Genomic DNA, 13,004 nt, shown 5'->3' on the forward strand with positions numbered 1-13,004 from the left:
AAAATTCAAGCAATAAGCGTATCGGTTTTGAATGTAACAATAGGCTTATTGGTTGGGTTTTTTCAAGTTTTGTAGAAGATCTTTTACCAAACTTTTATAGTATATTCTCCGCCGTATACGAAATAAGAACTCGTTAATCATACTTGTTGTAATACTTGTTTGTTATATCGATTTATATTTATGGTCGGGATTTCCAGATTCGTGAATATCTAACTTTTGTAAAGTTTTCAATCACAGTTCTTTTTTTTTTTTTATTACACACTTACAATGCACACATTTGTATGTTTATTTCATGAGGCTATTGTGTTTGTCGTGTATGGGTACATATCTTCGTGCGCGGTGAGCCATGCTTCGATGTCGTTTTACGTGTTTCTCAAATGGTCAAAAAAATGGTATGGTACATGCATATTATATCTGTGTGAAAAGAACCGACAAGACATGCGTTGTGCCAAAAGCTTGGATATAGTCCAAGGGATAATAGAGGAAAAGGTGGAGAGAAGTTGTCTTTGTAGGATCGGCGTTTGTCTTGTCAGCGCGTCACGTGATAGGTAACGTACTGAAACGTTGAATTATTTTGTACATCGCGTTAAGCTGTTGTCGCTTCCGAGAAGCAGTATTTGTATCGAATGTAATATGCGGCAAGAAGAAAGGTTCAGCTAGAATTATAATAGTAATAAAGTGGACACTGTCGGCCAGTTTTTAGTTTCACTGACGCCACTGATAGAGTATTCTTATGATTTCCTATTACGCGCGGGTTCTTCGGAAACGATGTAGTTGAAAAGTTCAAAGCTGAAAATGGCGGAAATATAGCGTATTGCTTTCTTCAGTGAAACAAAAAGTTTTCAAATTTTTTCCTATATATACAGAAATGATAATTTACAATACTCATCCGACAGATTCTTCAATGCTCGTCACCCCAGATTGAGACGCGTATAATGCTCTTATATTCATCAGTCGGCTCGAATGTCTGGTCTCACTTATACTTAAAAGAAGATATTCGTTCTTGTTGTGAAATATTGTTTGCTCATCGGCTGACGTGACGTATTCGTTCATGGAGTGTCGTAACGTTTCCTCGCTCGACTGGAAGCATCGTGAGATGGAAGCGTGTGAGAAAATGCGTTGCACTCTGATGACGGCGACTGATAATATCGAAACAGAATCTATCCTGCTTCACGTGCTGTCGGCTGATTCACAAGTGTCATCCTTGACGACGAGGAACGGTTTCTTGAATTCATGCGGTTGTGTCGTGCACTTGATGCTGGCTCAAGTAGGTTCGCGTGTTGTTTTTTTTTCAATGGTAATGTTACCATTTCGTTTCAGAAAATATATATCAAAATTAAAATTGGGTTTCCTTATTTATTTATACCATAAATCGACGATATTGTTTCTTAAATAAATATTAGAAGAAAAACAAATTTTCGCATTTGAAAGTTGAAATCGTGTAATGAATCTATTGCATTTGAGAATTTTGCCAGTAACACATAGTCAATTTAATACAAGCAGAGCTGCCCTCGCGATACGGTTTTTTTTTATTATGACGCCTTTCCTAATAATCATTTGGGCAGTTCCAGAACTGAACGGGGGCAACTGCCCGAGGGAGAATATTTCAGTTAAGAACAAAAACGCTTGTAGAAAAACATCGAATTTTACAGTGGGGCGGCAACAGCGAGGCTCGGCCCTGCACTTGGGCATTACTTTTTTTTACTTCGTACATTGAAGCTAAAGACCGCGAGGTCGCACGCGTCTCGTTTTCACTGTCTATAGCCTTTATTACTGAAATTAACTCTTTAAGCCATCAATTTTCAGTGTCCGTCTGCAGTTGATGTCGATGGAAATAAAAGTCAAAATGACTGGTCAATGTTCTTCACCCACGTGAAATAGGCGTCGTTTGTTTTATCGCGTTATATTAAATTAATTACAACACGATACGTTTAACGGATTGATGAAATTCGAAATATGTATGTCGTCGATTCATCGATAATTTTAGATGTTATAACTAAATTGCAGTTTTCTTTGGCCAGACATTCATGTGTGCACGCGATTATTAACAACTCACGTGATAAATTCGTCGCTTTCTGGAAAGTGTTGTTTCCCCCCCCCCCCATATTATTCGAACACGATTTGTCCATAGTCACCTTTCGTAATATTTGCATTCGCGTGTCCTTTTGTCATTTTATGCTTCTAATGACCGCTGTAAAGTATCCGTCAACTTTTAATGATGCCGTCTTCGTCGAAGTAGTGAATTATAGAACAGAATTCGCCTGTGAAATCGATTCAACGTCACGATCGAAGAATGATACGTTTCGTATCATTGGTATCACGTTTATCTCTATTTAGAACTGTGTGTGTGTGTGTGTGCGTGCGCATGTGCGTTTTATTATCGTTCATATAATTTATTTAATTGTTCGCATTAGAACGTTGAGTGACAAAATTTCCTTAATGACAAACAAAATTCTGTGCACTATGTCTAACGAGTACGACAGATATTTCAAAGACATTCAGAAAATGAAAGGTAAATGTTTTCTGTTTCTGTGTGCTCCATGTCAACCGCATGGATTTTCGCACTGATAATAAATTTTAAAACCAAAAAAAAAAAATTTTGGATATAAGTTACGTATTTAGCCGTTTCGCACAAAATAAAATTAGAGTTGAAATGAAATTTTAAATTAAAAACGTGAGAGATGGGACTGTTTCCAACTTTATTCCCACACACACACACTTCTTAACGTTTTAGCTCCCATATTTTCATGATGTATCCATAGTCCTGCTTTTTAGGTGTATGACCTCAAAGATAAAAAATTCGCTCTCTTGATCGCAAAAGCAAAGTTTAAATCGTAAAATTGCTGTATTTGGTCTTCTTCAGTGGTAAGTAGTTGGGAAATGTGGTATGGTAACAAAGGGCAAAAATCGTGTTACATAGTGTAATGGCCATACCCTTGTAGTCTATGTGAATCGTCGTCTTTTGATCTCTCGGTCCGATTAATGTTATTTAAAATCTGTTTCGATCTGATTGCGGAAGAAAATAAATATTTCTTTGAAAATTTACAGATTTTTAGAAGTCTAAAATTTATCGAAAAAGACTCAAATTGCCGCTGTGAAGTCATTGTAAGTCGTTTTAAACTTTTTTGCATAGAAGCACTCAATCACTCCCCCCCCCCCCCAACGTTTTCGTATTATTATTGTTTTCAAATCACTTTCGTTCGCTTTTCCAGTTAGTTTCTTGAAAACTTCTAGCTATTTCCGACGCCGTAACAAGTGCTTTAGTGCCTGTAGCTGTGTTATTTAGTGCTATAATACATGCACCTGGCTTTCATTGCTGTATTTCTGTTGGATTCCAGATGGAATCATGTCCTTAAAGCCACCTCAAAAAGATTCTATGTTCTTCCCTTCCCTAACCCATAAACTGTTTTACTTTCAGTACCTTTTGTTAAGAAGCCGCTCTTGGGTATTTTCTCTCCCCATTTTTACTTTTTTTTTCTGCGGAAAAATGAAAGATATTTTCTAGAATAAAAATTTGGGAAAACTTTACACGTGAATGTTCTGCGGGAGTGGGGGTCCATTATACGTTTACTCCCTGGTGGCATACATTCATCACCCACCGTCTTTTTCCGTTATCCCTTTTATTTTAGCGGAGATCTTTGCCGCCCCTCCCATATTGACAAATAGTGTTATTATGCATTTATAACACTCACTTTCTCTCCGAATAGCAACCTGCTCTTTCTGGGAGCGTGTTCCTTCCCTCCCGTCGTTTTGTTTTAGCGGAGGGGTAGAGATGATAAAGGAAAGGCATGTAGAGCTCACGCATTTCCTGGTGTGTATACTTCGTACAGGAGAACGGAACGGTACATATAACACGTTCTCTTCTCCTCCCTCCCAACTCCTCAGTTTTGATATGTCCTGAGGGGAAGTTGATGGAAACTCTTGGGTAGAAGCTTCAGGGGAAGAGACGTCATTTACACCATTGTATGTATAAGTTGGTGGTTTCTAGCATACACTTTAACGTTCCAGTGATGAATCTTCTCTAGCATATTGACACAGAGATGCATGAAACAAAAAAAAACTATTGGCTGTGTTTCATGATTAACGTCACCACACACACACATTTAGTACGATCACCAAGAATACTTTCTGATGTAATCTTAATTTGCCGCGTTTCGAATAACGCGTGTGTGGAAAGCATTCCCTGCCATTTACTTCCGTGATCTCACGAATTCGACACAAATTTTTTAAATCTTTTCGGAAAGTCGCCATTCAGGTACAGTGAAATCCAGATATACCGATACTCTACGGACGAAGAAAAATATCGTTGTAGAGGGATCACCGTTAAGAGTAAAGATCACCATTATTATCACGTGTCGCCAAATTTATACTGCTGGTAGCATTTTTTCTGATTCGGTGTTACTTCCACCAGAAAATGTGCTTATAATTCTTGAAAAAAAATTATAATTGATAAATTGATCAGTAAAATTCGGTTGGATTTATTGCCTCTGTAAAGGGATTTATAGCAGTACAGGCAACACTTCATTTCCGGTGACCAAGTGATGCAAAATACGAAATACCGATGTTAATAGACATCCTCAAAAGAACAAAAACAGGTGACAAGTTAAAAAATACACTAAAACCTTTTTTTTTTTGCGGACACTGTTGGGACAAAAGAATTCGTCCGTAAAAGATTGTTGTCTGTTAATCAAGGGTTCGAAATTCATATTTTTATTATACAAGGGGAAATTATTATTTGGCCATAAAAGAGGAGTGACCGCATCTGAGGGATTGTTCTTTAAGAGGGGGTTTTATTAAAAATGATTGAGTGAGATTTTTAAAAAATATCATTGTAACGGTTTCAAAATTTCCTCAAAAAATATTAGGACATTTATCCCGAACAAAATATTGTTGCATCGAGAGGAGTTTAACATTAGTAGACTGAAAGCAATTTCGAACAAGAATTGAGAAAATATCGGTGAATATGGAGTCTTCTTTATATCGAATATCGTTGTAGTGAGGTTTCAATGTACAGTACTTAGTTCTTTTCTCATACTCATAGTTCGATAAAGCAAATCTATACCCATGCTTCTGCATGTCTATGATGGTGAAACATTTCACAAGTGTCACGTGGTTGCACGATTTCCCCCACCAGAATACGAGAAACCTCGTGATTAGATATCGTGTTCAGCTAGTTTATCTTTTACTTTCACAAAAATGAACGGTTCAAACGTTGAAAATTACATTGGAAAAAGCTTCAGTTACTGTATTTTTATAGACTTGGAGATCGTAACTTCAGTGCATCTCAAATTGATAGGCTCATTCATAGAATTTTATTTTTCGTAAAATGATATCAATTTTTATTCCAGATTGAGAGTGTGCAAATTTTATAATATAGTTATTCACACTCAGTTCCGTCATCGAGATCGTTGGGCTCATCATGTTAAAACAATACAACGCTCCTGTTAATTCTACTTTCTAATAAGGTTTTTTTCATTTGTTTTTATTTTTTGGCAATGCCATCCAAATTATTGATTAGCTATTTTGTTGTCCGGATATAAACTGTCACGATGTATGGCTTAATCATGCTAAGGCAGTATACTGCTGTATGCTGGTGGCAAGCATTACCTCAAAGTTTAAAGCAACTATTTTATCCAATTGTGAAAAAGTCAGCAGATCATGTAGATTGCGAAAAAACCAATGGAAAGCATAACTACCATATTTATAGACTGATACCAAAAAGTGGCACAATTTCTTATATCATGGCGTGTACGCTCTTTTGGGAACACTTTTCAACAGTCAGGTAAAATCATCTACGGGGGCTTGTGCACGCTAGCTGAAGGTTGTGCATCCCCTGATTTGAGTGATTTGTTTATCGTACAGCAATGTGCAACTCATCCATTCGATTCCAACCATTAAACGTACGTTTTTACGATTCGTGTTTATTTGTATGTAATTTATGTAACTCTCTCAAGATCTTTTCCGAAAGATCCATTGTTATTCTGTTCCGGCGTGAGGTGTACAGCTTGTTAAGGAATCCTTAGCCGTGGATGATGGTACAGATAAATATTTATCCGTAGATGTCTACGATTTAGCTCTGAATTACGAGATCTTACGTTTTCCTTTTACCTTTCTCTCTGGTTGATTGGGGGGGGAGGGGGAGATTGAGACACCTCTACCTCTTCCTTTCCCGATTATTCGATCAATTATGGCGGGTTTTTTTTTTTCTTATGAGGAAATGTACAACATAGGGTAAGTTGACGTAGGTCAAAGCTGTTGTATATCTTGTCGGTTTCGCCCACACGCAAACTGACATGATTCGTCTCTATCGATTTTCTCTGCCTGATCATCTCATCCATTTACTAGCTCCAATCCGGGCTTTTTTTTTTTTTTCTTGTGTTCGATATTATTTTCAGAGTAGTATCACGTCCCAGAGTATCATCTTGGCTGTTCAGGTTGCCTTTTTCTTTCTTGGGTCGATTTTGGGAACGAAAGTCTTTCTTCACGAGGTTATCTTTTCACCCAAAGAAACCGATTACTGGATAGTCGGTTTGATTTATTTTACTGGAGTTTCAGATACCTTACGAATGTGCTTAGAAAGACTAGATATCGGACCCATAATACTTTTTTTTGCGCCAGTTTAGAGAAAAAAAATTGTATGAACTTTTTTTGCATCCTCAAAAGAGTGAAAAATAATTTCTTAGCCTTATACAGTAATTCCTCTAAATAATCAAATCGTGATACTGAATTCTGTGGATAGTGAACAAATACACACAAAAATCTTTCTTTTGATTGGAATGTCTCACCTATTTCTGTTTGCTCTAGTGGAATTGGAAATGTCATTCCCTGTTCAGTCTGAGGGCTTCTTATTCCATGTTGAAATTATTTGGATGTTCATTGATTTCTATGGCTTCGTAGTTGAGGCGAGTAAAGTGATGAGTCGATTTCAAAAGAACTGTTGTCGTGAAATATATATCGAGGGAGTCCCTTCCAAGAAAGCTCGTCCGCCACTGTTTGCTTCTCGCACTTACCCAAGCAGCGTTTTCTGTTTTGATTCGCCAGGCGTGTTTTAAAAAATTTTTCTTTGTGGTTTCTATGTACATTTTCATCTTTGAAAGATCAAATAAATTAAAGATGTTTCGTGTCACACTGTACATAGTGTTAATAGGATGTCGTTCAAGTAATTTGTCAATACGGTCAGATACTTGCTTTATAATTACATGGTAAATATACGATTTCCCCGAAACCGATATGACGTTTGGGATCGACATTCGTGGGTGCATTAAATTCATAGCCGTTGACATGTAAAGCTCGCTCTACACGTTGGAATTATTTTGAGGAGAATTTGAATTCTCAGGAGTGTAAATACGGGAGGAAAAAGTGGTTTCAATCCGAAAAAGTCTTCTGCACGAGCAGGAAAGTCGAGCTACTGCACGTTCTCGTCCTGGGCGATGACGAAGTTTTATGATGACGTCACGTCAGTGTAGTGAGTTTCGGCCTTCAGTTTTCGGTACGTATGGTGTCCCACAGAACTCGGAACCATCTGTTATTGTTGGGTTGTTTTTTTGAACGGAAAAACATCCAATGACTAATTTACTCAGAATTACCGTTCCTACTCGTGCCATTCCTTCTCTCCTTTCCCCCCCCCCCGATTAGGAACACTAAAACTACAAAAAAATTCGATACTCGTGATTAACCACTTCACGTACAAGCTTTTGGCAACAAATTTGGGTTAACTCTACTTGACGAATCGACGATAAATCTGGTAACCTTGTCCTAATCTAAGCGCACGTTAAAAAAGGGAAGAAAGGGAAAGAAAAAAATATAGACGCAAAAAGTATAGTAGATAAGAGTATTTTTTATTTTTTTAGTCTCTGTTTAACTCATCACTCTACATGTTCTTTTTCGCTCTTGCATTTATATAGTAGAAAAATGCATTATATGTTAGGGGAAAACTCATTAACAAGAGGAAAGAAAGGAAAGAAATACGACTTCAATTGATAGGGTTACTATAAAGTTTCGCAATGGTAAAGATAGAGGAAAGAAAACACAGAACTTGTTTGAATTTGTTCCACTGGTGTTTTGATAAAATATTTCGTCCGTGATCGTAAAGGAGTTAAACCTAACGCCAAAAAAATACGCATTTCGGGGTGAGAATGTACAGGGTGATTACACTTAAAGTTCCCGTATTCTGAGTAGTTCTTTTTCTTTTCGTTTTTTTTAAATGCTTATCCAAATACAGCCAAATTTTCATGATATATACGTCCTCCAGAACAGGTGCTACATATGTCATGTCAGAAAAATCAGAATACGGTGTAATAGTGTTAGTATACTTAACTACTCAGACCTATGTAGCACTCATTCTGGTCAACGGAATTCTGTTGAAACTTGGTATATATGCTACATGGACCATGGAAAAATGTAAAATTCAATAAAAAAGCGCCACTTTTCACCTCGTGGTCGAAAATTTGACTTTTGGTTTTGTTTTATACATCTCTCCCCATGGTCTTTATAAGAGATCCTTAAAATTTGGCTGCATTCGGATAAGCAGTTTTTGAAAAAAAACCCAAGAGTATATGGGAACTTTAATTATAATCACCCTATATATACAGTCGAGCCCGGATATAACAAAGTCACATGAGAACGTAAAAAACATTTGTAATATATATCGTACTCATAACCAATACAAGATAAATACTCAAGTTTAATGAGCAGAATCCATTTGAAACATTGTTTCTCAATATATGGTCCATGGAGATGCAGCAAGTGTTACTTACACAGACTTAAATAGCAATTTTATAACAATATTTACGTGGATTTGAATAAGATATTAGACCTATAATCTGAGGTCAGTGGTTCTCAAAGTGTGTGTTGCGGCTTCTAGGGGAGCCCCAACCTATGTCAGAGGCAACCTGTCAATATTGGTTCAAGCCACCCTGGCTGTTGTACTTTGTTGAGTGGATTAATAAATTTCTTGGGAACACCTTTCTGCAGGGCTTTATTAATGCATAAGCTCACCTGACATTGTCTGGGAACCTTACAGAACATGAGAAGACTTGTGACCAATTACCATCAGTTCAGTAGTGTCTGACTTGTTTAGAGGTGTCGCGATGTCGATACCCGGTTCGTCCTTGGCAGGAAAAAATTGCTACGGCAGGGAGTCCTTCATCGAGGGGCTGGCACCACCCCCTCGATGCCAACACCCTTCTCAACATAAGATTGAAATTTTGAACAAAATTACTTGGCTTATACATGGGAATAATAGTACGCATTTGTGAAAATGCCTCCAGCTGTACAATTTCATATGCATGACTTTAAGAAATAACTTTTCTTCATTGAGTATTTCATTCATGGTAATAATTAATTCCATTCATAAGTTCCAAGTACTAATGTGCCAACTGTACATAGTGTGTGTATTACAGTGAATTCCCAGTGATTTTGCTCTTATATTCTGGATATAGGAATTTGCTACCCTCACGAAAGAGCTCAATCAAGCCAGGGAGCAACTTCTAGAAAAGGAAGAAGAAATCTCTGAGCTCAAAGCGGAAAGGAACAACACCAGGGTGAGATCTACTCCTTTTCTTTTCAGATGGTGTATGACTTGTGAAATAATTTCAGAATTAAAAGAATTAGAAATTAGAGCATGAGTAAATTGTTCACGTTTCATTTTATGAGAAAGATTTCTTTATTATTTTGCCATACTTTCTAAATTTAAATCTGAATTTTGGTCCTCATTGGCTATTAAGGATGGGATGAATGGTGATTTGGCTGAATACTGGATATTCGGCTAATGTTTGGGCCGAATACCAAATATTTGGTAGTCAAATATCAATTTTCTTAAAATTCATCACAATTATAAATAGGGGATTTTCCGCCACATCAATAATTTTAAAAATTGTATTGAATTCTCGATTTCTGAAATATTGAGTTCGCTTAGAAATATGAAGCCCAGAAAATTAAATATGAAGTTATTAGTCGGACCTACTTTTGAGTTGGATATTCATGCAATTACATTATTTTCAACTTTTTATTTATAACCTCTAAAGACTGAAAATTAATGTCTCAGTATTGTCTTTTAACATTCAACTGCATAAATTCATATAGTTTAGGATGTTTTAAAATTAATTATGGGCCCTTGTAAAGTGCATCGAAGAAATTCCAAAGAGCTTTAATTAAGCATTTTTGAAGCAGAAACAGGCAGATGGATAACTTGAAGTTCAGAAGGGAATCTAAATATCTAGCGCCCTTTAAAAAAGGGAAAAAAATTCATTACGTTTATTTCAGGATTTGTTTATTTCAGTCGTCATATTGGTTAACTTACACACAGTTTGTATGTCCCTCAAAGAAGGGGGAAATCACGTGATCCAAAAAAGCCTCATTGAAGAAAACCCCTGGCAGCGCCGGGTATTATAGCTAGTGAATCATAAAATTTACTACTTAATTTTCCAATTTAGATGTTCCATGCCCCTTTCAGTAACTCAATTCATTTCTTGTCTAGGTACATTCTTGAGTTAAAGAATTTGGGTAATTCATACTCACTTTTACCTTATTGTAGGAGGATTCTATTTTCAGTTTTATGTTTTACTTATTCTCGAAATTCACCCTGACATAACCAATTGCACAAAAAATGATAGGTATGCACCACTCAGTGAAATATAATCAGTAAATTGTTAATTTATGTGAAAAGTTCCAATTAATATGATTTTTTCAAATTAGTTTGCTATTCTTAGATTTACACAGATATTTGGCCAAATACCTAAGCATTATTAGGCTGAACCGAATATTTGGCACAAGGGCCAAATAGTAGCCGATTATTCGTCCCATCTCTAGTGGCTATAAGACCAAGATCTCTCTTGATTCAAAATATAAATCATATTGAATTGCTGCAATTAACCTATGTTTCCCCATTGGTATATATTGGTATAAAATAACTTGCATTTGGTTTTCTTCGGTTATTTTAGCTGCTGTTAGAACATCTGGAGTGTCTTGTTTCAAGGCATGAAAGGTCACTGAGAATGACTGTCGTCAAAAGGCAAGCACAAAGTCCAGCTGGTGTGTCCTCAGAAGTAGAAGTTTTGAAAGCATTGAAGTCACTCTTTGAGCATCATAAAGCCTTAGATGAGAAAGTGAGTTTTTCAATGTGTCATTCCTATTTTCCGAATTGCATCATGGTGTCAGTTTCATACCTACTGCAATGACAACCTTTATTTATTTTGCATGTTCTGCTTCTCTAAAAAGGAGCTGTTGTGTTTTTATTTGTCACTGACATTTCAGAAAAATGATTAGTGAGAAAAGGCAACAGATTCGTAGAAGCTGCTGCATTTAAGGGTGAATGCTCATGGGTGGGAGCCTTATTTTTCAACCTTTTAAAAGTTTAGCTTTCTTCTTCCCCCCCCCCCCCGTTCTGAATGTGCAAAATTTCAGCTCAATCTAAAAACTTTGAGTACAGTCTCAAATGCTTTGAAGTTCAACATTTTAAGCAATGTTGATTCCTTATATGTAAGGGTTAATTCCGTTCAAAAGTGGCATACTCTTCCCTATTTTTTTTTTCTTAGAGAAATTTATGAGAACACATCCAGGTAACCCCAGCAGTTGTTTGAAAATATTCTGAATCCACAAAAAAATTATCTCCAGCAACAACCTGTGAAACAAATCATTACAAGAAGCCATAAAGAAATACCCAACCACTGCTAAATCCTCGCTCAGGACAAAATAATGTTCAATGTTTGCTCATTCATTCACATTATATTTTTATTCTACAGTGAAACCTGTATAAAACGGAATGTCAAGAGACTGAAATTATTTTCCCTTACAGACAGGTTTTCATTTTATAAAGGTGCACATGCAAAAATATAATTTTTTTTCCCCATCGTTATGTGAAATTTAAGTTTTGAGAATATCATCTAAAATACTATAAACCAACGAGTATTAAACAGTGACATACATATTATTATTGTATTTTGAATCTTTTCATGTTATTTCAAATTTCTACACATTTGGAATTTCTCACTTAACGTGCAAGTAATTAATTTCATTATAATTATGTATATGAATTATAACTTATGTCAAAAGTGATAAATTTTTTTAATTAAAAATAACAAATTACATACCTTTTCAAAAATAGTGACAATGCACTACAACAACAAAATAACCGTTGTGAAACACTTTACATTTCTAGCCATATTTATCTCTACATGAATTACTTTTTGAAATAATCAAGTACACTTTTCTGTACCAGCGATGTATTTACAATATGGTTTTCTGCAAACATTCACACACTGCTTATCATGCTCAAAAGTTCCATGTCATCTTTAAGCTGCAGTCCTGTAAGTTCATAAGGCACTGAACTGCAATTATGTAGGAGTTCATCACAAGATCTCTCTCTGCAAGTGTACTGAATTTCTCCTCTTCATCACTACTGCTTTTATCGGTAAGCTGTCCCAGAATAGCAGTTTCAATACAGTTTTCGTAGGGTGATATCGTAGCTAATTCATCATCCACTGTTACGAAATCGATTGCATTCAATTCTACTTTTGCTGCATCGAATGTGTCTGGCAGATTATTAATTTCATGATTGTTCTATTGAATTAATTTCTCTGGGGAAGTTTGCTTTCACAAAACAAAATTATGGTTTCATTATCAAAATTTTCCCCCCATGCTTTCAAACATTACAATTCCACATCAAGTCTGTTGATATATTTCGTTAATTCTCATAAATGATGCATTTTTCATCTTTGCCAGCAGTGATTGTATTACAAAGCTCTTGTAATTTCTCTTCAAATATCAAATCACTTCTTGATCCATTGGCTGTGTAACATTAGTTGTTCGAGGAAGGGAAAAGCCGGTCTAACATTGGGAAGCTCAATGTGAGAATGGCAAGTCACATTGTCAAGAAATAACAGAATAATAAATATACCACATTCTAGTCAAACTTAGTCATTTTTACTTTTTGCACTAAGAATAAGTTATAGGAGTTTCGTAAGCACATCATATACAATTAGCTCTGCCAAGTTAAAGGATATTTT

General features: G+C 36.0%; 1 protein-coding gene across 4 annotated transcripts in view; it reads left to right on the plus strand.

The window, feature by feature from the left end:
- LOC149071806 (liprin-alpha-1-like) overlaps positions 1-13,004 on the plus strand; it is a 153,130-nt gene that overhangs the window by 72,455 nt on the left and 67,671 nt on the right. For all 4 annotated transcript variants that reach the window (XM_089247919.1, XM_089247917.1, XM_089247918.1 and 1 more), the window contains exons 2-3: positions 9,441-9,542; positions 10,941-11,105. In XM_089247919.1, coding sequence (XP_089104045.1) covers positions 9,441-9,542; positions 10,941-11,105 — 267 coding nt within the window. The remainder of the gene's footprint in view (positions 1-9,440; positions 9,543-10,940; positions 11,106-13,004) is intronic.

This window comes from Pholcus phalangioides, unplaced genomic scaffold (assembly GCF_987345545.1).
Source record: "Pholcus phalangioides strain wild (caught in Gottingen) unplaced genomic scaffold, Ppha-v1.0 ptg000018l_1, whole genome shotgun sequence".
NCBI classification, from domain to species: domain Eukaryota; kingdom Metazoa; phylum Arthropoda; class Arachnida; order Araneae; family Pholcidae; genus Pholcus; species Pholcus phalangioides.